The 22,669-nt window shown below is 48.5% G+C and overlaps 1 protein-coding gene across 2 annotated transcripts in view; it reads left to right on the top strand.

Annotated features, from left to right (window-relative positions):
* BNIP3 (BCL2 interacting protein 3) overlaps nucleotides 1-22,669 on the top strand; it is a 67,340-nt gene that overhangs the window by 33,823 nt on the left and 10,848 nt on the right. The window contains exons 4-5 of one of the 2 annotated variants that reach the window (XM_075348475.1): nucleotides 12,489-12,595; nucleotides 19,739-19,888. In XM_075348475.1, coding sequence (XP_075204590.1) covers nucleotides 12,489-12,595; nucleotides 19,739-19,888 — 257 coding nt within the window. Of the gene's footprint in view, nucleotides 1-12,488; nucleotides 12,596-19,738; nucleotides 19,893-22,669 lie in introns of those variants that run through there. The other variant, XM_075348476.1, reaches the window with a different exon arrangement.

Here is a 22,669-nt window from a genome sequence, read left to right as displayed (position 1 = left end):
TAATTAACCCGATGTGTACAGCAGCTACATGTGCAGAGAGCCGGAGCCGGCAGCACAGGCAGCGTGAGAGCTGCGGAGGCTGGTAACTAAGGTAAATATCGGGTAACCACCTTGGTTACCCGATGTTTATCTTGGATACAGCTTACCTCAGCTGTCAGACGCCGGCTCCTGCTCCCTGCTCGCTTCATTTGTCGCTCTCTCGCTGTCACACACAGCGATCTGTGTGTCACAGTGGGAGAGCGCCTTTGAAGAAAACGAACCAGGGCTGTGTGTAACGAGCAGCGATCTCGCAGCAGGGGCCAGATCGCTGCTCAGTGTCACACACAGCGAGATCGCTAATGAGGTCACTGCTGCGTCACAAAAAGCGTGACTCAGCAGCGATCTCGGCAGCGAGCTCGCTGTGTGTGAAGCACCCCTAACACTAAATAAAGGTCAATGGACACAAGTGGCTAAATTGAAGGAATGGCTTAATCACCCATTTAAAGTGACTAAAAAATTCCAAGCTGAGGATTTAACTCCTGGCATTTTCATAAACGAGTGGAAGAACTTGCTGTTTTGCCTGTCCCAAGAGGAGGTTTAACAGCAGATGGCATTGCTACTTCAAGGAAATGGAGAGAGACCCTGCTATTAGAAAATAAAATTCTTCTGGCAGCTGTTTATATGGACCCAAGTCATTGTATATTGCTGGATGATCAACAGTTTACTAAAGGAAAAGAAGCTCTGACAGAGGTAGCAGTTAGGATGTGCAGGTACAGGACTGCCAAGAGCAAGAGGACTTGAATCCTGCCACTGCTACTGCTGCTGTATCTTCAGCCTCATCAGATGAGGAGTTGTCATCCAGTGCTACTGCTGCTGTATCTTCAGCCTCATCAGATGAGGAGTTTAATTTTGAAAAGTATTTGGATGACATGAAGAAGCAAAGCGCTGGCACAGGGAAAAAGATTCCACTCCCACAGCAAACAGATTGACCAGATTTCAGCAAAAATTTTCACTTGCTCTCAAAGAAGTAGAGGAGTTCAACTGTTCATCAAAACTGACTGTGTATGAGGCAATTCCTTTATATCCTGAGATAGTTAGAGATGTTGCTCATATGGTCACTGCTTTGTCACAAGCCAAAGTTAGTGTAAAGATGTTGTATTCCAGCCTTAAAATTATTAGGTCAGTGTTAAGCTCCTCTATGAAGGAGGATCTGATGGAGGCCATGCTATTTCTCAGAACAAATTCATAGACTGCACAAATGTTATTCCGTACATTTTTGGTAAACTGTTTTTTCCCCACTTGCTGCACAGTGCATTGCACATGTACAATTTATTAAAAAATTTTGTGTTCTAAACTTGTATCCAATAAATATATTTTATGTTCTATGTAAACAGCTGATTTATTGTATCATAAGAAGGATTAAAAGCCGTATGTTACTATTTTACTACAATAAATGTATCACAAACATGAGTCCTGTATGAGGGAGGTGGAGTCGGAATCGGAGAAATTGAGGCATCGGAATCAGAGTTGGAGGTTTGGCTTACCGATTCCACAGCTCTGGGGTTCGCTCACACTTGTGTATAAATATAAGTACAAAGTGAAAATTTTTTTTTTATTGTACTGCAAGTTTTTTCTCCACTGTATTCCGCCTGAGGAAAAAAAAATTCACAGCACGCTGCATAAGGCCACGAAAATTGGACATGGCTCATCTATTCAAGTCTATGGATGTGAGGAGGGAAAAAAAAAAAGTATGACCACATTAAATTTTAATGTACCGGGCAAAACAAAAAGTCTTTAAAAGCCATAATAACTCATTTTTTAGACAATAGACGGTATAGAACAAAAGTAATAGAAAGCAAAAGGTCCAAAATATTTAAAGGTACTGGTGAGGAGCTGGCAGCGGACTTAAGACTATTGGACCAATTGACGTAGAGCCCAGCCAACGGCTCTATTTGTTTTTCAGCACGAAATGCTGGTTACGTCGATCTCATTGTTTTGCTTTATAAAATATTTTCTTGCTTGTCAGTTTATAGTACACGGAAGGCCAGGCATGAGATTGGTAATTAGAGTAAAGAAATTATTCCATTACTCTCGTTAGTGTCACAGGGGCTTCAATTATGCCATTGACCTCTCAGCCAATGTGGATGGAGATTGTAGACTGAAGCCGTCACCTCAGGGGGTCTCACATGCAGCCCAAGGTAAAGGGCTTGGCCTTGGGAAAATACTTCTACCAATCCACAGTGAGCATAGAAGGGTGCTTCTCAGGAATTAGGGGTGGGGGCGGCTTGGGGTACTTGGGACACTGATGAGGGGATGGGAGCTTTTTACTGGCTGCAGCTGGATACATGTGCTATGGTCATGGTATCTATCGCCTGGAGGAGCATAGGCTAGGACTGCACACTATACTGGTGGAACATACAAAACCTGTGGGTCAACCAATACTTGGAAGACAGTGGGTATCGTCTAGTATGGGAGCAGTGGAACTACCGGTCCCCGTTTGGGATCTCATGCACTGGGGGTATCTAATTTTGACCATCTACCCAAAGTTGCTGTAAAACCATGGATGGAAGAATATAAATAATTGCATCGTTAAACCTGCCTAGGTGATTGATACAACGCACACCCTTCACAGTACCCAACGTAATTTTTTTTTTTTATAATGCAAAATACATACATTTAAATGGAACCTGTCAGCAGGTTTGTACCAGTGGCCTCTTATATACTCACCTAGGGGGCGGTCCGGTCCAATGAGTGTCTCTGCTCTTGGTACGGCGCCTACTCCATCTCGGGGCAGGTTCATACATCAGGCATTTCGCCGGATTGCCAGATCAGCACACTCCAATACAGTACAATGGCGTCGCAGCAAGCTCCGGTCACCTGCTGTCATGTGACCGTAGCTTGCTGCACTGCCATTATATAGTATTACACTGTACCGGAGTGTGGATCCAGCGAAATGCTGGATGTGTGAAGCAGCCCTTATGCAATTGCTGTCCTCCTTCCGAGCCCAGTGTACATGATGCATCCTGTATCATCCATACAGAGGCTGCCTTTTCTCTGCCCTCAACCGGGCACATCAAAGTGCGCATGCGCAGGGGAGCAAAGCACTGTAATGTGCAGGCACGAGGAAAGGTCTGAACTGCATGCGCACTACAATACTTTGATCTGCCTTCAGCTGGACAGATCAAAGAGCGCAGGAGCACAATGGCAGCCTTTGTGTGAATGACGCTGGATGTGTCATGCACACACGGCTGGGCAGGAAGACGGCGATCGCACAAGATGGAGGAGTCGCCGGACCGAGAGCAGCGACACCCATCCGACCGGACCACCTCCTAGGTGAGTATTTTAGAAGTGTGTTTTTTACGTTATACAGTATTCTAGAATGCTGTACATAACGCCTCACTGGTGGTGTCCTCAGCTCATAAGGGGGAAAACCTGGTTACAGACTCCCTTTAATAAAAGATAAAAATATTGACCAAGCAAAGGTCACCTTTCAGATCCCTATAATGACACAAAACTGACCAAAAAGGATCCTAATCCTGCACATTTGGGCAGTGCTTGCAGTTAAGGGATAGGTAAGTGATGAGGCCACGTGAACAGATTCTGTGCGTCCTTTGCTGCCACAGTCACTTTATATGCTGCACTATGTAACCTTCATATTGTCCAATAGGAACAATATTTTTAGAGTGTTATCAATCAGTGGTGATCTAAGGCGGGCTTTGCACACACCGACATCGCAGGTGCGATGTCGGTGGGGTCAAATTGAAAATGACGTACTTCCAGCATCGCATGCGACATCGTAGTGTGTAAAGGTTCGATGATACGATTAACGAGCGCAAAAGCGTCGTAATCGTATCATCGGTGCAGCGTTGGCGTAATCCATAATTACGCTGACGCGACGGTCCGATGTTGTTCCTCGCTCCTGCGGCAGCACACATCGCTGTGTGTGAAGTCGCAGGAGCGAGGAACATCTCCTACCGGCGTCACCGCGGCTTCCGTAGGATATGCGGAAGGAAGGAGGTGGGCGGGATGTTCACATCCCGCTCATCTCCGCCCCTCCGCTCCTATTGGCCGCCTGCCGTGTGACGTCGCTGTGACGCCGCACGACCCACCCCCTTAATAAGGAGGCGGGTCGCCGGCCAGAGCGACGTCCCAGGACAGGTGAGTCCATGTGAAGCTGCTGTAGCGATAATGTTCGCTACGGCTGCTATCACAAGGATATCGCAGCTGCGACGGGGGCGGGCACTATCGCGTGCGACATCGCAGCATCGGCTTGCGATGTCGCAACGTGCAAAGCCCGCCTAACTGTATTACACAGATCCGTAATACAGCCACGTGCATGAGTGTTATAGGACATGAAAAGTTTTGGTTTTTTTTTCCAAGTACCGTAAATTGTTCCACTAGATGCCATATCATGGTTTCCAATGGAGCATATCCCTGTTATACATGTAACGCCCTGGGCAAGCCAGGGGTCACAGGTCACAACACCACACGCACCCCACATTCCCTGCAGGTACACACAAGGTCAAAACTAAAATCCTTGTTACCTTCCTCCAGGGGCTGGTGTCCACACCAGGGGGTGGGCCAGGCGGTTGGCTCCGCCCACCAAGGAGTTCACAGCCCTGGAGGCGGGAGGAACCAGGCAGATAGAGTTTGGAGGAGGAAGTGGAAGGAGTTGAAGTCTAGCTGAGGGCTAGAAAAGAGTTGAGCTCAGGCAGAGCTTGAGGGAGAACGGAGTACAGCTAGGGAGTTCAAAGTGAGAGGAAGTGGTAGAGGAGCTAAAGTAAGAGCAACAGGGAAAGTGACAGAAAGAAGCCTGAAGTTAGTCCGGGTGTGTGCCCCGGACTGAGACAGCAAGGTTGGCAGACGGCGGTGACCGTATGCAGGCGAGACTGATTGGAGGTTGCCGAAAGGACCATGGACGGGTGGTGACCCGGCGGTACCGGAGCGGTATACGAAGATTAGTCAGCACCAGGGCAGGGGGCTTTCGGATCCCGGCAAGGCTAGGAGTCGCCGAATTTGCCAAATCCGTTAGTGAAGGGGACGACTGTCTCCCAACAACCAAGTCCCGTTTGAAGGCAACAGTCCAACCGTTAAGGGGAGACACTGCCACCGCCAAGGCACCAGTTTCCCAGGGCCAGCGCCCGCGGGCAAGAGTGGAGCTCCTCCGGCTCTTATCCAAGCTGGGGAGTGGGTTACCGGTGGGAACCCATCGCTACCAAACAACAACACATAGCTGCAGGGAAGAGACCGTCACCGTCAACTGCAGGGGAAGTCAGCACCGTAACCGTCCGAAGGACCCGTCCAACCAGCCGTTTGTTTACCGAGAACTGTGTCGTGTTTACTGGCTGAGTGAGTACCTCCGTGCCGTGCGGCACAGCGCTGCCCCTGCGCCCCTGCACCTCCACAGGCCCCATACCCGCCTGTCCACCATCCCAACCCCATCACTGGGCCCCGGGATCACCAACCCCTACCCACGGAGGGGCAACACAACAACTGGCTGCTCCACACCATCACTCCCGGGATCCCCAGCCAGAGCAGCGGTGGTGTACATTGAATCACCACAACCGTGGGTGGCGTCACGGACAATAAACTATCCCCAAATCCCATCCCCTTTCACTCACGGGCGAGGAGCGCCGCTCGAGTCCCCGGGATCCGGCCCATCGCTCGAGCCACCGAGCAGCGGCAGCAGCAGGCCGCAGCAGCCGCAGCGGCAGCCGGACCCGAGCAGTGGGAGAGCGCGGCGTCCCCTCCTCCGCCCGCGACATACAGTCCTGTACAGATCACATGGGACCTACCTCTTCTTCTTTTTTTTTTTTTTATCTTCTTGATTTTTTTGTAAACACTTCATTATCTTTTTCATGTTGTACACAGTCTGCATTTCAGGAGATCTGCTCCTGAAGGAGGAAGTGAATTGGTTTCTTGTGAGTCTTCATCTCCAAAAATAGCTTGTTTGCGTTTGTGGTTAATGTTCACTTGCTCTTTGGAAATAAAAGTGGAAACCTTTCAATTGCACATATATCTTTATCCAAGTGTTCTGCTCTCCAGCAACAAATTAGCCCCTTTATCCATTACCAAACATGTTCGTAAGGAGGATCTTTTATCTGTTTCCTGATGAAGAAGCGAGGAAGTTTGAAACGCGTTGAATCAATAAATCACCTTTATTTTGAACTAGCTGTACTACCCGGCTTCGCCCGGGTTAATAACTGCTGTTAACTAAATAGAATGTATTAACAAAAATGTATTCTGCACACAAAAACCACAAAAGAAATAGATATAAATGTAATTATAATGTCTGTCTCCCCCTCTGTATATATCTCTGTCTCTCTCTCTATCTCTTTCCCTGTCTGTCTCTGACTGTCTCTTTCTCTGTCTGTCTCAAATCTCTTTCCCTGTCTGTCTATCTCCTGTCTCTTTCCCTGTCTGTCTCTTTCCCTGTGTCTGTCTTTTTGTCTGTCTTTGTCTCTTACCCTGTGTGTCTCTTTCGCTCTCTTTCCCTGTCTGTTTCCCTGTGTCGGTCTCTGTCTCTTTGTCTGTGTCTGTCTCTTTACCTATGTCTGTCTCTTAACCTGTCTCTCTCTTTCCCTCTCTGTCTCTTTCCCTGTCAGTCTGTCTTTGTCTGTGTCTGTCTCTTTGTGTCTGTCTCTTACCCTGTCTGTGTCTGTCTCTTTTCCTGGCTGCATTGTGACACGCCAACATTCCATATAAGGGCGTGGCTGCGCATTCTTCTGAAGTTCTGGCTGCACTGTGGCTCCCAGCTCCATTCGCTTTAATGGAGGCCGGTTTTTTGATGACTAACTGTAAAGCGCGGGGTTAAAATTTCCCCTCAAAATATAGCCTATGACGCTCTCGGGGTCCAGAAGTGTGAGTGTGCAAAATTTTGTGGCTGTAGCTGCGACGGTGCAGATCACACACACACACACACACACACACACACACACACACACTTATCTTTATATGTTAGATAACGCAGATCACCATTATTCACTGGCAGCTCGGAATAACCACTAATCATTCTTATCTCTTAATTATCTGGCATATTTGGCAGAAGTGAGGAAAATAACCCTGATCACTTTCCTGGAATGGCAGTAATGGTTTACAGGAGTTATCACACTCTCCTGAAGGGTCGAGCTGACCAGTCCTTCTCCTGGTTTGATTGTTGGCTTGCAGGGCAGGATAGGTCACGGTGTATCTGGCACATGTTCACTAAAGGGTAGTGTTCTGGCCTCTGTTTCATCTGTTCATATAGCGTGTGCCAAACATGAACCAACACAGGAGTATGGAAGTGTTATGATCGCAAGGAGAGCACTGTATTAGTGGGTCCACTGGACCGAAGGTACCGTTCACTTGCCTGGGGGAGCGAACTGGAACGGCTGCCAAGTTTTCACTATTAGGGGCTGCTGATAAGTCTTTGGATTTACCCAGAAAGAAACGAGATAGGATGATGTCTTTACATTTATTCCACATACTCTCCACTGATGTCAATACATGTCTTACATCGGTATTCCAAATTCTGTAAGCCTAGCAAAAAGAAGGATTTTGGTTGTGCCTCAAACCAGGCATCTGTAGCAGCCATGGCATCAGAAATGGTGTGAAATTTGGTACCCTTTAGGTGTTTCTTCAGGTTTGGAAGCAGATGATAGCCGGAGGGAGCTAGATCTGGTGAATAAGGTGGGTTGTCAACCAGCTGGAAGCCCAGCTCTGCCAGTTTTGCCGTGGTTGCTTGTGCAGTGTGAGCGGAGGCGTTGTCTTGCAGGAACAAGATTCTTTTGGACAGTTTTTGGCCTTCCGAGCTGCCTTCAATTGGTTCAAAATTTCAATGTAATACCTTGCATTGATGGTGGAACCCTTTTGAAGATAGTCCACTAGCAGCACGACCTCCTTATCCCAGAACACAGACACCATCACCTTAGTGGCTGATTCTTGCACCCTGAACTTCTTTGGACGAGGAGAACCACTGTGCCTCCATTCTTTTGACTGCTCCTTGTTTTCAGGGTCATACAAATAAATCCCAGTCTCATCCATAGTGACCAGTTGATCCAGGAAGTTCTTATCAGTCTGGAAACACTGACAAATGGACTGGGAAGTCTTCACTCGCTGCTTCTCTGATCTGTTGTCAAACATTTGGGGACCCACTTTGCAGAAGCTTCCTCATGTCCAAATTTTCAAGGATAATGACACAAACACGTTCACGGGAAATCCCCATGATGTCTGCTGTTGCTTTAGCTGAAATCCGTGGATTCTCCAGTATGAGGTTGTGCACAGCATCGACAATCTCCGGAACAACAACCACTCTCGGTCGTCCAGGACGTTCCTCATCATTGGTGCTGAAGTGGCCTGTTTTAAATTTGGACACCCAGTTCTTAACTGTGGAATATGAAGGGCATTGATCCCCCAATGTCTGTGACATCTCACCATGAATAACCTTCCTGGACTTTCCTTGCAGAAACAAGAATTTTATCCCTCCTCTGCTCTCAGTTGCTGTGAATATCGCGTTAGACTCCGCCATTTGTTTTTTTTTTCCACGTGCGTAAAACAATGTTGCCATAAGCAACAAACACAACATTTTGAAAACCTATATTAGACACACAAGGCTTTCATGTGATGTAACATTTGTTACGATAGAAACAAAAAAATATCACAAAGTCAAAGACTTATCAGCAGCCCCTCATACTGTGGCAGCAGGTACACGCGTTGGTAAGCAGTCAGCAGAGGGCAGTACCCCGGCAGTTGGCGCCACTAACAAGTTCAGTCTCTAGTAGAATCGACAGCAGCAGTAGGCAGCATAGTGGATTTGTCAGGGATGGATGAATGCATAGGGCAGTAGCGAATGTAGTACCCCTGCGGTACCAGGTGCCACAAATGTAACCCGTGGAAATCCAAACCCTGGAATATCCGTACCAGAGCAAACGCACCAGCACCTTCAGGCCACAGACACAACCTCAACACCAACCTGGGAGACTACCTAGTAACAGGTAAAAGGGGAGGGCACTGATTGGATAGTACCACCCAACCTGAGGGAGAGACCCAGCGAGGGGGAGGGGCCAGTGGTCAGTTGGAAAAGGCGGGAGGAAGTGGTGTGGAGTCAGTCAGAAGAGTCAATCAGAGGAAGGAGTCAGTGAAGAAAAGTGAAAGAGAGAGGAGGAGTAGAAAGTGGAAAGTCATGAAAAGACCTGCAGTGAGAACGGAGTGCTGTAAAAGGAGTGAGAACTGTGGAGTACGGAACGGGACTCCGGAGTCTGTGTAAGTACTGTGTAAGTTCGGAACCAAGGCTCACGGGTCTCAGCACAAGGCGGGGTGCAGACCCTAGGACAGCGGGACCCTTTATGGTCAGCTGTTAACTCTGCCGGGCGAGAAGATCTCCATGTTCCATCGCCAACCAAAGAGTATGAAGCGCAAGCAGCAAAAAGGGGACCGGGGACTGAACCCCTGAAATAGTCCAGGCCTGCAATAGGACCAAGAGAAACAGAGGGGTTCCCAAGTAGCTCTAGTCCACGGGAGCCCATCAACAACAAGTGTGCACGGAGGACAGCCAAGCCAGGTCACAGCTGGCACAGAGAACAAGGGGAGCGGGTACACCTGGGACCGGCACCCGCGGGTTTGGGAACCACCACAGCAAAGTAAACAAGGCAAGTTAAACTACAACACTGGTGTGGACTGTTTCCTTGACGGCGTGCACTCACAGACTGTTTTCCCACTACGACCCCCATCATCCACTGCTGGGGCCTGTCCCTGCTGGCGGAGGGCTCTACCCATCCAGGCTGCATCACTCCATCAGCCCCAGCAGAAACCTTCAGCGGCGGCCCCAAATAACCTGGCCGCACACCGCAAGTGGCATAGTAGACAAAAACTATTTTATTTTTATTATGTTTTATTATAAATCCCCCTTTATTATTTATTTATAAGACACCGTCAGGGTCACGGAACCGGACCCCGCCACCACTGATGTCCCTGGACTAGTCCGGCCTGGTTCTGAGTCCCTTGGCCCTGGGGCGGGCGTGTCCTGAACGGCGTGGATACTAGCTGCAGCTGAAGTCGTAGCAGACAGCCGGCATAGGTGGTTGTAGCAGAAGTGGCAGATAAGAAGTGCACTGAAACAGAAGAACAAATCAGCAGCAGAAGGTAGCACAATATCAGCAGCAGCAGCACTGAGGACCTGAGAACTAGCAACATAACTAACTCATTGCCCAGGTACCACCCTTAAGGGGAAGGTGCCTTAAATGCCTGAAATCTTTCAGCTAACCGGAGAGGCACTTCTGGCCCTTTTAAGAAAACGGGTGTGGCTACACACACACCCTTCGGGCAGTACCAGGAAGCCTATGAGGTGGCTCTGGGAGACAGCAGCATGGCCCAGGGATGGGGCAAACACTGTAGAACGGCTGGGCAGGTGAGAGAACTGATGTCCCCGCCAGGGGAGGGGGGCAGGACAGTGCAGGGACGATAGTATGGACGGAACAGGAAGTCATTTTCATTATTTGGGAGGCCAACCTCACCCTGTAGCTATTTACTGCCATTGCAATACAGTAGTCAGTTACTTCTCTCCCTTATGTCCCTAATGAGTAATCATCGTTCTATTGATTTTTTGAACATAATTGAATTGTACACATGAAAATATTTTTTTTTTTAAAATATCTTATTAGTAAATAAATCCTTTAATTCTTCTCCTGACCTGATCTTTGTGTCTTTAAAATGATCAGTTCCCAGTTAAAATCTGTTTTCTGTAAATACAAATCATCCTATTACTGAGAGAGGAAATAACAGTTGGTGCTCATGAAGTTCCATGGAGAACTGTATTATCATAATAGAAGAACTCGCAGAAGAAACTCTTTAGATTTAATTTTTAAATGAACTGGAAGATTTCTCTTTCTCTGTCTGCCTCTTCCTCTTCCTTCTCCTCTCTCTCTCCATAGAACATTATGAGCACCAACTGTCCTCTCCTATCTTAATAATAGGAAAATCTGTCTTCACTGAAGACAGATTTCACAAATTTACCCATAAATTTAGGTTGAAAAATCAATCCTGGAGGAGAAAGAAGCAGTTTTCGCGGATAAGATATATTACATATTTCTTATTTTCAAGAGTGTTATTGATTTGTGAAAGAAAATATAATAATGATTACTCTTTAAGAATAAAAGATTATCATTGAGGTCTAAAGGTGGTGTCACACACAGCGATGGCGACAATGACGTCGCTGCTAAGTCACCATTTTCTGTGAAGTAGCAGTGACGTCCCGTCGCTGTCGCTGTGTGTGACATCCAGCAACGACCTGGCCCCTGCTGTGAGGTCGCCGGTCGTTGCTGAATGTCCTGCTTCATTTTTTGGACGTTGCTCTCTCGCTGTGAAGCACACATCGCTGTGTGTGACAGCGAGAGAGCGACGAAATGTAGCGAGCAGGGAGCAGGAGCCGGCGTCTGGCAGCTGCGGTAAGCTGTAACCAAGATAAACGTCGGGTAACCAAGAAGTCCTTTCCTTGGTTACCCGATATTTACCTTTAGTTACTAGCGTCTGCCGCTCTCACGCTGTCAGTGCCGACTCCCTGCACACGTAGCTGGAGTACACATCGGGTAATTAACCCGATGTGTACTCTGGCTAGGAGTGCAGGGAACAGGGAGCCGGCACTGGCAGCGTGAGAGCGGCAGACGCTAGTAACTAAGGTAAATATCGGGTAACCAAGAGAAGTGCTTTCCTTGGTTACCCGATATTTACCTTAGTTACCAAGCGCAGCATCGCTTCCACGTGTCGCTGCTGGCTGGGGGCTGGTCACTTGGTGCTGGTGAGATCTGCCTGTTTGACAGCTCACCAGCGACCATGTAACGATGCAGCAGTGATCCTGATAAGGTCAGGTCACCCGTCGTTATTGCTGCTGCGTCGCTATGTGTGACCCCAGCTTAACTCAAAACTACTACACCTGACCCGCCTGGTTCTTACAGATTAGAGGTCCCAGCTGCGCAGTTCCTAAATGGCCCCTGTGTAGACTGAAACAACATTAACTGGATGACTCCGATCACCACATGGACCTCTGCTTCCTAAGCGGCCATCGAGGGTATTGCGTACCTCTTTAAGATTCCTGGGGAAGGTGCAGAGTAAAAGGAAGGTAAACCAAAAGTAATAATGTGCCAGGAGAAACACTTGGCAAACGGCTATATTTCCAAGCAGGGTTCACTTCAGATCACCAGGGAAGCTTTAGATAGTTACACCCACCAGGTGATAGTGGTACATTACAGCATTGGAAACACTTGTTGGCAGAAATGCACTGAACACAAACAAAAGTGTTCAGAACCAGGATAACAACTGAACCTGACTGTGGCTCAGTGAAGAGGGAAACTGACCACAGCACAGGAGGCTGCGGGATCAAATCTGAAACCTGACACCAGGTTGGTGGAGCTTTGAATGTTAAATTCCTGAGGGCATATTAGCCTTAATTTGACCATTTAGTATTTAATGAATTCCTTTTTAAGTAAAAGTATGTTTGTAAAATTAATCCCTGTTATCTGTTTTCTTCTACAATACAGTCAGAAGAAGATTATATTGAACGGAGGAAAGAGTTAGAAAACTTACTGAAGAAGAACTCAGACTGGATATGGGATTGGTCTAGCAGGCCAGAAAATATCCCCCCAAAGTAAGATATTCGGAAATAAGATGATTTTTTTTTTTGTTTTGTTTTTTTCTGTATTGAATGCAATAACATATACTTTGTTCACAACAACCCCAGGCACCAATTCATCTATTGCACATAGTGAATGTTGGCCATAAATAAGAAGGTTCAATAAATCTTTCCACCAATGGAACGGGTTATCAGTTGGGACGGATCACTGTTTGTATATACAGATATATTCTGTATGTAGCGCAAAGTTCACTTCTGTATTGATTTAGCAGAGTAGACGTGATATATATTATTATTGCACCGTGATTTATTGTCTATAGTATCTCTTGGTGTTTGCTACTACGTTGGCCATGTTTAGCATGAACCATTAAGAATATAAAAATAAAAAATATTTTTAGGTGACATTTATTATTTACAAATATACAGTTAAAATAAAACGTTTGATTTTGGGTTTGAGTCGCATGATAGAGTAATCAAAAGGGTATTTGAGCATTTGAGCATTGCCTACGGGCACTTAGGGTACCGTCACACTAAGCGACGCAACCAGCGATCCCACCAGCAATCTGACCTGGCAGGCATTGCTGGTGTGTCGCTACATGGTCGCTGGTGAGCTGTCAGTCAGGCAGATCTCCACCGCAATCAGAGATCAGCCACCGGGTTACTAAGCAAAGCGCTTTGCTTGGATACTCGATATGTACCTTGGTTACCAGCGTCCGCAGCTGCTAGAAGCCGGCTCCCTGCACACGTAACCATTGTACACATCGGGTTACGAAGCAAAGTGGCTTGCTTGGATACCCGATATGTACCTTGGTTACCAGCTTACCGCAGGCTGCCAGAAGCCGGCTCCCTGCACATTCAGATCATTGGCTCCTGCTGTCAAAGACAGCAATGTTTGCTTCACAGCGGGAGAGCAACGACCAACAAATGGTCCAGGACATTCAGCAACGACCGGCGACCTCACAGCAGGGGCCAGGTTGTTGCTGGATGTCACACACAGCGACATCGCTATCAAGATCGCTGTTGCATCACAAAAACCATGACTCAGCAGCGATGTCGCTAGCGATGTCGCTTAGTGAGATGTTGTGACGGGGTGTACAGCAGAGCAAGGAGAGACAACAGGCCGAGGAACGATCCAACAGGTTTATTCACAAGAACACTGGAACAGCACACGATAAGTCCACGTAAAACAGATTCGGGGGCCCTTCCCGACAATCCTCGGACCGGATAACAAAGCAATCGTCCTTACAGTAGTCCAAAGAGTTCCACACAATCCCACGGGCCGCCACACAGGCCTAGCTCCGTTCGTGTCCACAGCCACCCAGGCTGGAGCTCCTTCCTCTCCTTAGTTTCAGCTCACTCTGAAGTTACAAAAAGGGAAATGCATTGTCTGTGCTCCTTGACCAGCCCACCATGTTTGTTCAGGGGATAGGGGTCACACATCCTATCATCAATGGTTTGGTCCATCACAGGGCTCCGATATGTCTGCCAGCCACAGTAGATGAAGGGATCCCCTGCTGTAAAGAACAATGACTATTCCTTCACTGGCCAATGCAATTACAGACTAGATACACAACTCTGGAAAGAAGAGGACAGGCTATTTACATAATCACATTAGATGCCAAGACTGCAATTGTATGAGAGAGACACATTGAGACCAGTAGCTCCCCCAAGGAAATACATGAATTACAACTAATACAACCAGGGAAATATACATATCATGACATAGTATCACAGCATATACAGTGAGAGGGTAAATTACATCTTCACAATCCCTCCCCCTCCCAACTTGTGTACGTACTAGGGACCTCTACAGGTCACTGGTTAAGTACACACAGGCAGAGCGTTACTTACATGTGGCTTCATGCAGCCACGAATTGGCATCGTAGCTCTCCCACATCATTGCCCAGGAGAACAGCTGCAGGCAGACCACCCATCACCCCAACCACACATCGCCTGACCCCAAAACCAAAGTTCAGATCCACAGTGGCTGTGGGAATAGTCCTCCATTGTCCACCAGCCAGTTCAATGACAATCCCAGGTCCTCTATGGATTGCCTCAGGCCGAACCACTCGGGGATCAGCCAGTGTGAGGAAAGCACCCGAGTCACAAAATCCAACAAGTCTCTGTCCATCCAGCACAACCTCCTGCAAGTGCTTACCTCGATGAGCAGAAGTCGTCATAACTGCAGGTCGCACCCCGTAAACTCCTGGTGGTGCAACATGGGGGGCTGAGTCACTAGGCCAGTCCTCACATAGCGGTGCCACATCTTCCTCCATGGCGCTGGACTGTAAATAATTAACAATCCGATTGGGCGCAGGATCAGTCCACATTTGAACAGCTGGGCAGGAGACTTGCCGATGCCCTGGCTGTCCACATTGATAGCATCTGAGCTGGGTCTCCCTCCATCCAAGGCGTCCTCTTGGGTAAGGGGTAGGGGAACTTGGAGGCCGGCTCCCATCTGAAGGTGCTGTAGGGGTTTGAGGATGATTCCTCCATGGCCTGGCTGGGCATGAGGCCTGCAAATGCCCGGGATGCCTACAAACATAACACCTGCGCTCTGTTACTTCCTCTCCCCGGCGTATTCCAGAAAGTGCAGTAGAAGCAACTGGAGGCACATTAACACGGGTATCAACATGTGGTGGCTTAGAGGAACGGGGAACAATGGGGACAGAATAACTGGGGGCATCCGGTGTTGTGGAGCTGTTAGGCGTCTCTCCATCCTCCAACAGAACCCTCCACTGAGGCTTGATGGTGAGAGCCTCATCAGCGAGAGCAGCAGCTTCCTCCACTGTCGCTGGTTTTCTCTCACGCACCCATTCCCGGATCTCAGCGGGGCACTGGGCAAAGAATTGTTCTTTTAGGATGACCTGCAGGAAGGTCTCCCAAGATAAGGCCTCCTCTGCCTCCAGCCAGCGATTACATATTTGTTTGAGTCTATGAGCATATATCTTAAAAGACACTTCCCCATCACAGGCTAAAGCACGGAACTGAGTCCTGTAAGTGTCTGGGGTCACAGCATAATGTTCTAGAATAGTCTGTTTAATATCCGCATACTCACAGTTCCACCGAGGGTCCATAGCTCTATAGGCTTCAGCAGCTCCCCCCTCTAGGAGCCCAACCAGATGCCGGACACGCTCCCTGTCCGGGACTTCCATTAATCGACACTGATGCTCAAAGTCCTGGAAGAAGCCCTCAATGTCGCCTGCAGCCTCATTAAACGGCTTAAAGTCTTTGCGGGACACCCTGGGAAGTTCCCTCATGATGGGTGCTGGGGTTACAGTCTGTCTGGAACCTCTCGCGGCTTCCACAGCGAGCTGCTTATCCAGCAATGCCATCTCCTCCATCCTGCGCTCCTTCTCTTCAGCTCCACGCATGGCCTCCCTCTTATCTTCTATGGTGGCCTCATCTCCAAGCAGTGCCATCTTTTCCTTGTACCACACAACCCATTGACTTTTTTGGGTATTCACCTCCAGCTCCCGTCTTTCCTCCCTTTGCTGTGAGGATCCTTCCTCCACGTCATTTTGCGAGCAGACTCCTTCTAGCGCCTCAATCAGCTGCTCCTTGGAGAGTCCTTTGAAACGAACTCCTACTTCACGGGCCTTTGATTGCAGGCTCCCCAAAGTCCAGGTCTTGTACTCTGCAGTGCTGGTTCCTGATGTTGAGCCATTGTCCTCCATTCCTTCTGCTCTGATCCCAGCGCTGCCAACCAGTTTGTGACGGGGTGTACAGCAGAGCAAGGAGAGACAACAGGCCGAGGAACGATCCAACAGGTTTATTCACAAGAACACTGGAACAGCACACGATAAGTCCACGTAAAACAGATTCGGGGGCCCTTCCCGACAATCCTCGGACCGGATAACAAAGCAATCGTCCTTACAGTAGTCCAAAGAGTTCCACACAATCCCACGGGCCGCCACACAGGCCTAGCTCCGTTCGTGTCCACAGCCACCCAGGCTGGAGCTCCTTCCTCTCCTTAGTTTCAGCTCACTCTGAAGTTACAAAAAGGGAAATGCATTGTCTGTGCTCCTTGACCAGCCCACCATGTTTGTTCAGGGGATAGGGGTCACACATCCTATCATCAATGGTTTGGTCCATCACAGGGCTCCGATATGTCTGCCAGCCACAGTAGATGAAGGGATCCCCTGCTGTAAAGAACAATGACTATTCCTTCACTGGCCAATGCAATTACAGACTAGATACACAACTCTGGAAAGAAGAGGACAGGCTATTTACATAATCACATTAGATGCCAAGACTGCAATTGTATGAGAGAGACACATTGAGACCAGTAGCTCCCCCAAGGAAATACATGAATTACAACTAATACAACCAGGGAAATATACATATCATGACATAGTATCACAGCATATACAGTGAGAGGGTAAATTACATCTTCACAGATGTGGCCTTTAACCAGTAACAGATTAGAGCTGTTGCGAATTGATTCCTATAACTATGTTCATTGGCTATATCAGTAGTATATGGTAGCTTGATGGGAGCCGTGAGAACCGCTTCACATCTGAAGACTTCCATAGCTCTTCTTTTGATAAGCCGACCGAGCATGATGTGAGATGATTGCCACACCGCACTAGGCCATGGATCTGGGAAGTGGAAAGCGGTTCTCAGGGCTTCTGTCCATTGGCGTGGACCACTCATGTGGCCAATGGACCAGGATTTGTGAATTGATTCATACAATCTCTAGTATGCGCTCAGACTGAAAAAAGTAAAAATAACACCACATATAAGGGGAAAATTCTGTCCAAATTCAGGGGAATTTATCAAGCCTAGCACTTCATCCGGCAGAGTGGAGCACAGTGACCCGACCCTTTTTGCTAAGCTACATTCATAGCAGGGCCAGTGCAAAACAAGAATAAAGGGTGCTGTACACGCTGCGACTTCGCTAACGATATATCGTCGGGGTCACGTCGTTAGTGACGCACATCCGTCGCCGTTAGCGACATCGCAGCGTGTGACACCAAGGAACGACAATCAACGAGCGCGAAAACGTGAAAAATCGTTGCTCGTTGACACGTCGCTCCTTTTCCAAATATCGTTGCTGGTGCAGGTACGATGTTGGTCGTCATTCCTGCGGCACCACACATCGCTATGTGTGACACCGCAGGAACGACGAACATCTCCTTACCTGCGTCCACCGGCAATGAGCAAGGAAGGAGGTGGGCGGGATGTTCCGGCCGCTCATCTCCGCCCTTCCTCTGCTATTGGACGGCTGCCGTGTGACGGGTGTTAGCGATGTTGTGCGCCACGGGCAGCGATTTGCCCGTGACGCACAACCGACCCGGGCGGGTACGCTCGCTAGCGATATCTGTACCGATATCGCTGCGTGTAACGTACCCTTTAGTCCCAAATTTTGGTGCAAATCCTCCTCGTGTAAAATTTGTAACTTACTGATGCGAAAAGCTGGCTTAGAGAGCACAATAAAACTTCCCCCTTCCTCTGTGTTAACCTACTTCAACTCTGATGGTTGGTGAGTATCCCGCAAATATTGTTTCCCAGAAATCCAAACCATTCTCATTCTACTACATTGTTTATTGCTAAATTCAGAACCGTGCAGTGTTTTACTCAAGCTCTTATCATTGGTATGCCATATGGATAAAAGTATTGGGGCTAGAGATGAGTGAATTGATCGCAGGACCTTGGTCCAGCAGACATGTTGGTTGTTTTTGACCGCCGGATGGGAGCCCTGTGAGCCACCTCCTACCTGCTGGCATAACTGGTTCCTCTGTTGATTAGCCAGCCTGGTGTGATGTCATATGTGCATTACACCGCAACAATGACATTATTCCAGGTCTTCAAAAATTAGAAGAGACGCTGAGGATTCCAGCAGGTAGGAGGTATTTTGCAGGTCTCTTGTCTGTGGCTACTGGACCAAAGTCCTGCAAATCAATTCACTCATCTCTTACTGGGACACAGCTGTTTAATCTTTGAATTTAGGGTTTTCTTTCAGTACTATTGCCCCCTGTGCACAACATTCAGCCCTCTGTATGCAACAACATCCGGCCCCTCGCCCTCTGTATGCAACAACATCCGGCCCCTCGACCTCTGTATGCAACAACATCCGGCTCCTCGCCCTCTGTATGCAACAACATCCGGCCCCTCGCCCTCTGTATGCAACAACATCCGGCCCCTCGCCCTCTGTATGCAACAACATCCGGCCCCTCGCCCTCTGTATGCAACAACATCCGGCCCCTCGCCCTCTGTATGCAACAACATCCGGCCCCTCGCCCTCGGTATGCAAAAACATCCGGCCCCTCGCCCTCTGTATGCAACAACATCCGACCCCTCGCCCTCTGTATGCAACAACATCCGGCCCCTCGCCCTCTGTATGCAACAACATCCGGCCCCTTGCCCTCTGTATGCAACAACATCCGGCCCCTCGCTCTCTGTATGCAACAACATCCGGCCCCTCGCCCTCTGTATGCAACAACATCCGGCCCCTCGCCCTCTGTATGCAACAACATCCGGCCCCTCGCCCTCTGTATGCAACAACATCCGGCCCCTCGCCCTCTGTATGCAACAACATCCGGCCCCTCGCCCTCTGTATGCAACAACATCCGGCCCCTCGCCCTCTGTATGCAATAACATCCGGCCCCTCGCCCTCTGTATGCAACAACATCCGGCCCCTCGCCCTCTGTATGCAACAACATCTGGCCCCTCGCCCTCTATTTATGCAACAACATCTGGCCCCTCGCCCCCTATTTATGCAACAACATCCGGCCCCTCGCCCTCTTTATGCAACAACATCCGGCCCCTCGCCCTCTGTATGCAACAACATCCGGCCCCTCGCCCTCTGTATGCAACAACATCCGGCCCCTCGCCCTCTGTATAGAACATCCTCATCCGGCCCCTCGCCCTCTGTATGCAACAACATCCGGCCCCTCGCCCTCTGTATATAACATTCTGAAAAATATAACAATAGTGGAATTCTACTGTATTTGTTTCCATTATTGTTGAGCACTTAATAAAAACAGAGAACTGATAAATAAGATGTGGAGTTGTTGCTGATGAGTGAATGTTATATCATCTATTTGTATCACTGTGCATTAAAGTTAATGGTCAGTAAGAAGATGAAGTTGTGCATTGTGCATCATTTTCTCTTTATTTGCTCTAAAATCTCATCACAGACTTTTTTTCAAACAGGGAATTTGTATTCAAACATCCAAAACGAAGCGCTGCGCTAAGTATGAGGAACACAAGCGTCATGAAAAAAGGTGGAATTTTCTCAGCAGAATTTTTAAAGGTTTTCCTTCCATCCCTGCTGTTGTCTCACCTCCTCGCTATCGGACTAGGGTAAGTCTCTACTCTTTACTTAAAAAATACCGGTCTTTTGTTTAAATATATATTTCTTCTAGGTGTAAATTCTGTTGTTCTCCTGTATCTGGCATTGTTGTTTTTTGTCCTTTTGCCTCTGTTCCTGAGATATCTCTCTGCTCCGTAAATTCATTTAGTCTTTTTGAACTGGTCCTCAGACTCCTGTAGTAACGAGTGGATCACCTACTTGTAACATTTCCACACAAAATCTAGAATTTTCCCATGAAAGTATTTCATGAGATAACCCTACATTTCTTAACACATATGTAGCGCCCCTGAAGCCCCAGGGACACAGAAGACCAGTGTCGGTAACACCAAAATATTCCAGTTAATCCCTGTTTTTGTTCCCAATTTTCCCAAAGACTGGTGACAGACTAGGGTTGGACCCAATGGATGGCCACCTAGAGGGTGGAGCCAATCCAGTCCTCTAGACAACCAGGTGGGAGAGGGCAGACAGTGGAGAGTGGGTAGTTAGTCGGTAACACTGAGAGAGAGTGGAAGCACTGACAGGAGTGTGGTTGCCGGTGGAGTACTCTCGAAACCATATCACGAACGAGGTACAGAATCCTAGGTCGTGCAAACACTCCAGGCAGACCTGATAAAATCTGCACAGTGAGAGGACCATCAAGGACCTCACTGACCTTGAAGTTCAGGACACAGTAGCAATGGGAGAACCAGGGACAGGACCAGAGAATCCGACCCCACAGGGTTCACGCTACCGTCATATGGACTACAGTTGAGAGACTACCATGAGGGGACTCCCAGACGCTCCAAGCTACGGGGACCCACCAACCAGAGACAGGTGCAGGGGAAATAAGCTGCCAGGTCACCACACCGGCACTGGGACTAAGGGGACCAGCGGTCAAGACCGGCCTTCCTCGGGTGACCAGTTTCCATCTTACTGTGAATAAAGGCACCAGTTACACTGCAACCCCTTGTGTGGCCTACCTTCTTTCTGCGCCCATCAACATCACCTAGCCTCTGGGGCCCGGCCCTGCTTGCAGAGGGCTCAATATTCAGGCTGCCACCAACACCAGCCCCAGTAGTGAGAAGTGTGCAGCGGCGGCTCCAGTAGATAGCCGCAACCCGCAAGTGGCGTCACGTTATAAACTTTCACGTAATCTCCCTTGTATATATACGGGACCGTGCACCAGCCACCCAGTGACATCTCCCCAGCAATACACCGCCCGGGACCGAGTACCCCATAGCTCTGGGCGACTCACATACCTCTCCTTTCCCACAAAACCTCACAAAAAATATGGCCTGGCATTTCCCATTCCTCACAAGTTAAAGCTGTATTTGGTGCACACACAAAACTTGCCATACACTTCTTTTTTTTTTTCTCTCAGTGGCAGTTTCTTTTTGGGCCATCCTGCCAGCACTTTAGGTGCTGGGACTTCACTTTCACCTCACTTTCTATTTTCTGTGTATATGCAGACTGTCAGCCAGGAGAACAGGAGCAGAAAGAAACAGTTCCACTTTATTCAGAAAAACCAAAAGCCGCCCCCTCTTCCTGTAATCTGTCTCTGCTGTTAAGGTGGTGTCACACATAGCGACGCAGCAGCGATCACGACCAGCGGTCTGACCTTATCAGGATCGCAGCTGCGTCGTTACATGGTCGCTGGTGAGCTGTCAAACAGGCAGATCTCACCAGCGACCAGTGACCAGTCCCCAGCCAGCAGCGACACGTGGAAGCGTAACTAAGGTAAATATCGGGCAACCAAGGAAAGCACTTCTCTTTGTTACCCGATATTTACCTTAGTTACTAGCGTCCGCCGCTCTCACGCTGCCAGTGCCGGCTCCCTGTTCCCTGCACTCCTAGCCACAGTACACATCGGGTTAATTACCCGATGTGTACTCCAGCTACGTGTGCAGGGAGCGGCGGACACTAGTAACTAAGGTAAATATCGGGTAACCAAGGAAAGGGCTTCTTGGTTACCCGATGTTTACCGTGGTTACAGCTTACTGCAGCTGCCAGATGCCGGCTCCTGCTCCCTGCTCGCTTCATTTCGTCGCTCTCTCGCTGTCACACACAGCGATCTGTGCTTCACAGTGGGAGAGCAACGTCCAAAAAATGAAGCAGGACATTCAGCAACGAGCGGCGACCTCACAGCAGGGGCCAGGTCGTTGCTGGATGTCACACACAGCAACGTGACGTCGCTGCTACGTCACAGAAAATGGTGACTTAGCAGCGACGTCGTTGTCGTCGTCGCTATGTGTGACACCACCTTAAGACTGCCAGGAGAAGCAGAGATGTGTACTCATCTACCTGCACCAATCCCATAGAGCGGTAACAGGAGAGGCGCAAGTGCCCGGCCAGTGCTCATTTCCGGGAGAGGATTTCAGAGCCCTGTTCTCTGGACCAGTGGCTGCCCCAGCACACGGACCCCCAGTGATCTGGAAGTTATAAACTATCTTTTACATAGGTTATAACTTTTAATAATGGCAATGACCCTTTAGCTTTATTTACAGAAGATTAGAAAACCGCTGTACACTCACATTTCCCAATGTCAAGTGCTTCCTCTGTTTACACAATAGGGTTGTATGGAGTTTTGCAAACTAGTATAAGCACAATAGGTAAATTCATATACACAGCACAATATAATTGGTAATCCCCACTTATAGTATGACTCTCAGGTTATGCACCAATGCCAGTATATGCACTATATCTAGTATCTCTATCAACCAGTTCTTTAGCGTTGTACTACAGTCATCCGGTCACAATCCAGAAATAACATAACAGGAGATTATATTCCAGAA

Source organism: Anomaloglossus baeobatrachus, chromosome 5 (assembly GCF_048569485.1).
Source record: "Anomaloglossus baeobatrachus isolate aAnoBae1 chromosome 5, aAnoBae1.hap1, whole genome shotgun sequence".
Classification (NCBI taxonomy): Eukaryota; Metazoa; Chordata; class Amphibia; order Anura; family Aromobatidae; genus Anomaloglossus; species Anomaloglossus baeobatrachus.
The sequence above is the reverse complement of the archived record's forward strand: the minus strand, read 5'-3'. Positions and strand labels throughout refer to the sequence as shown.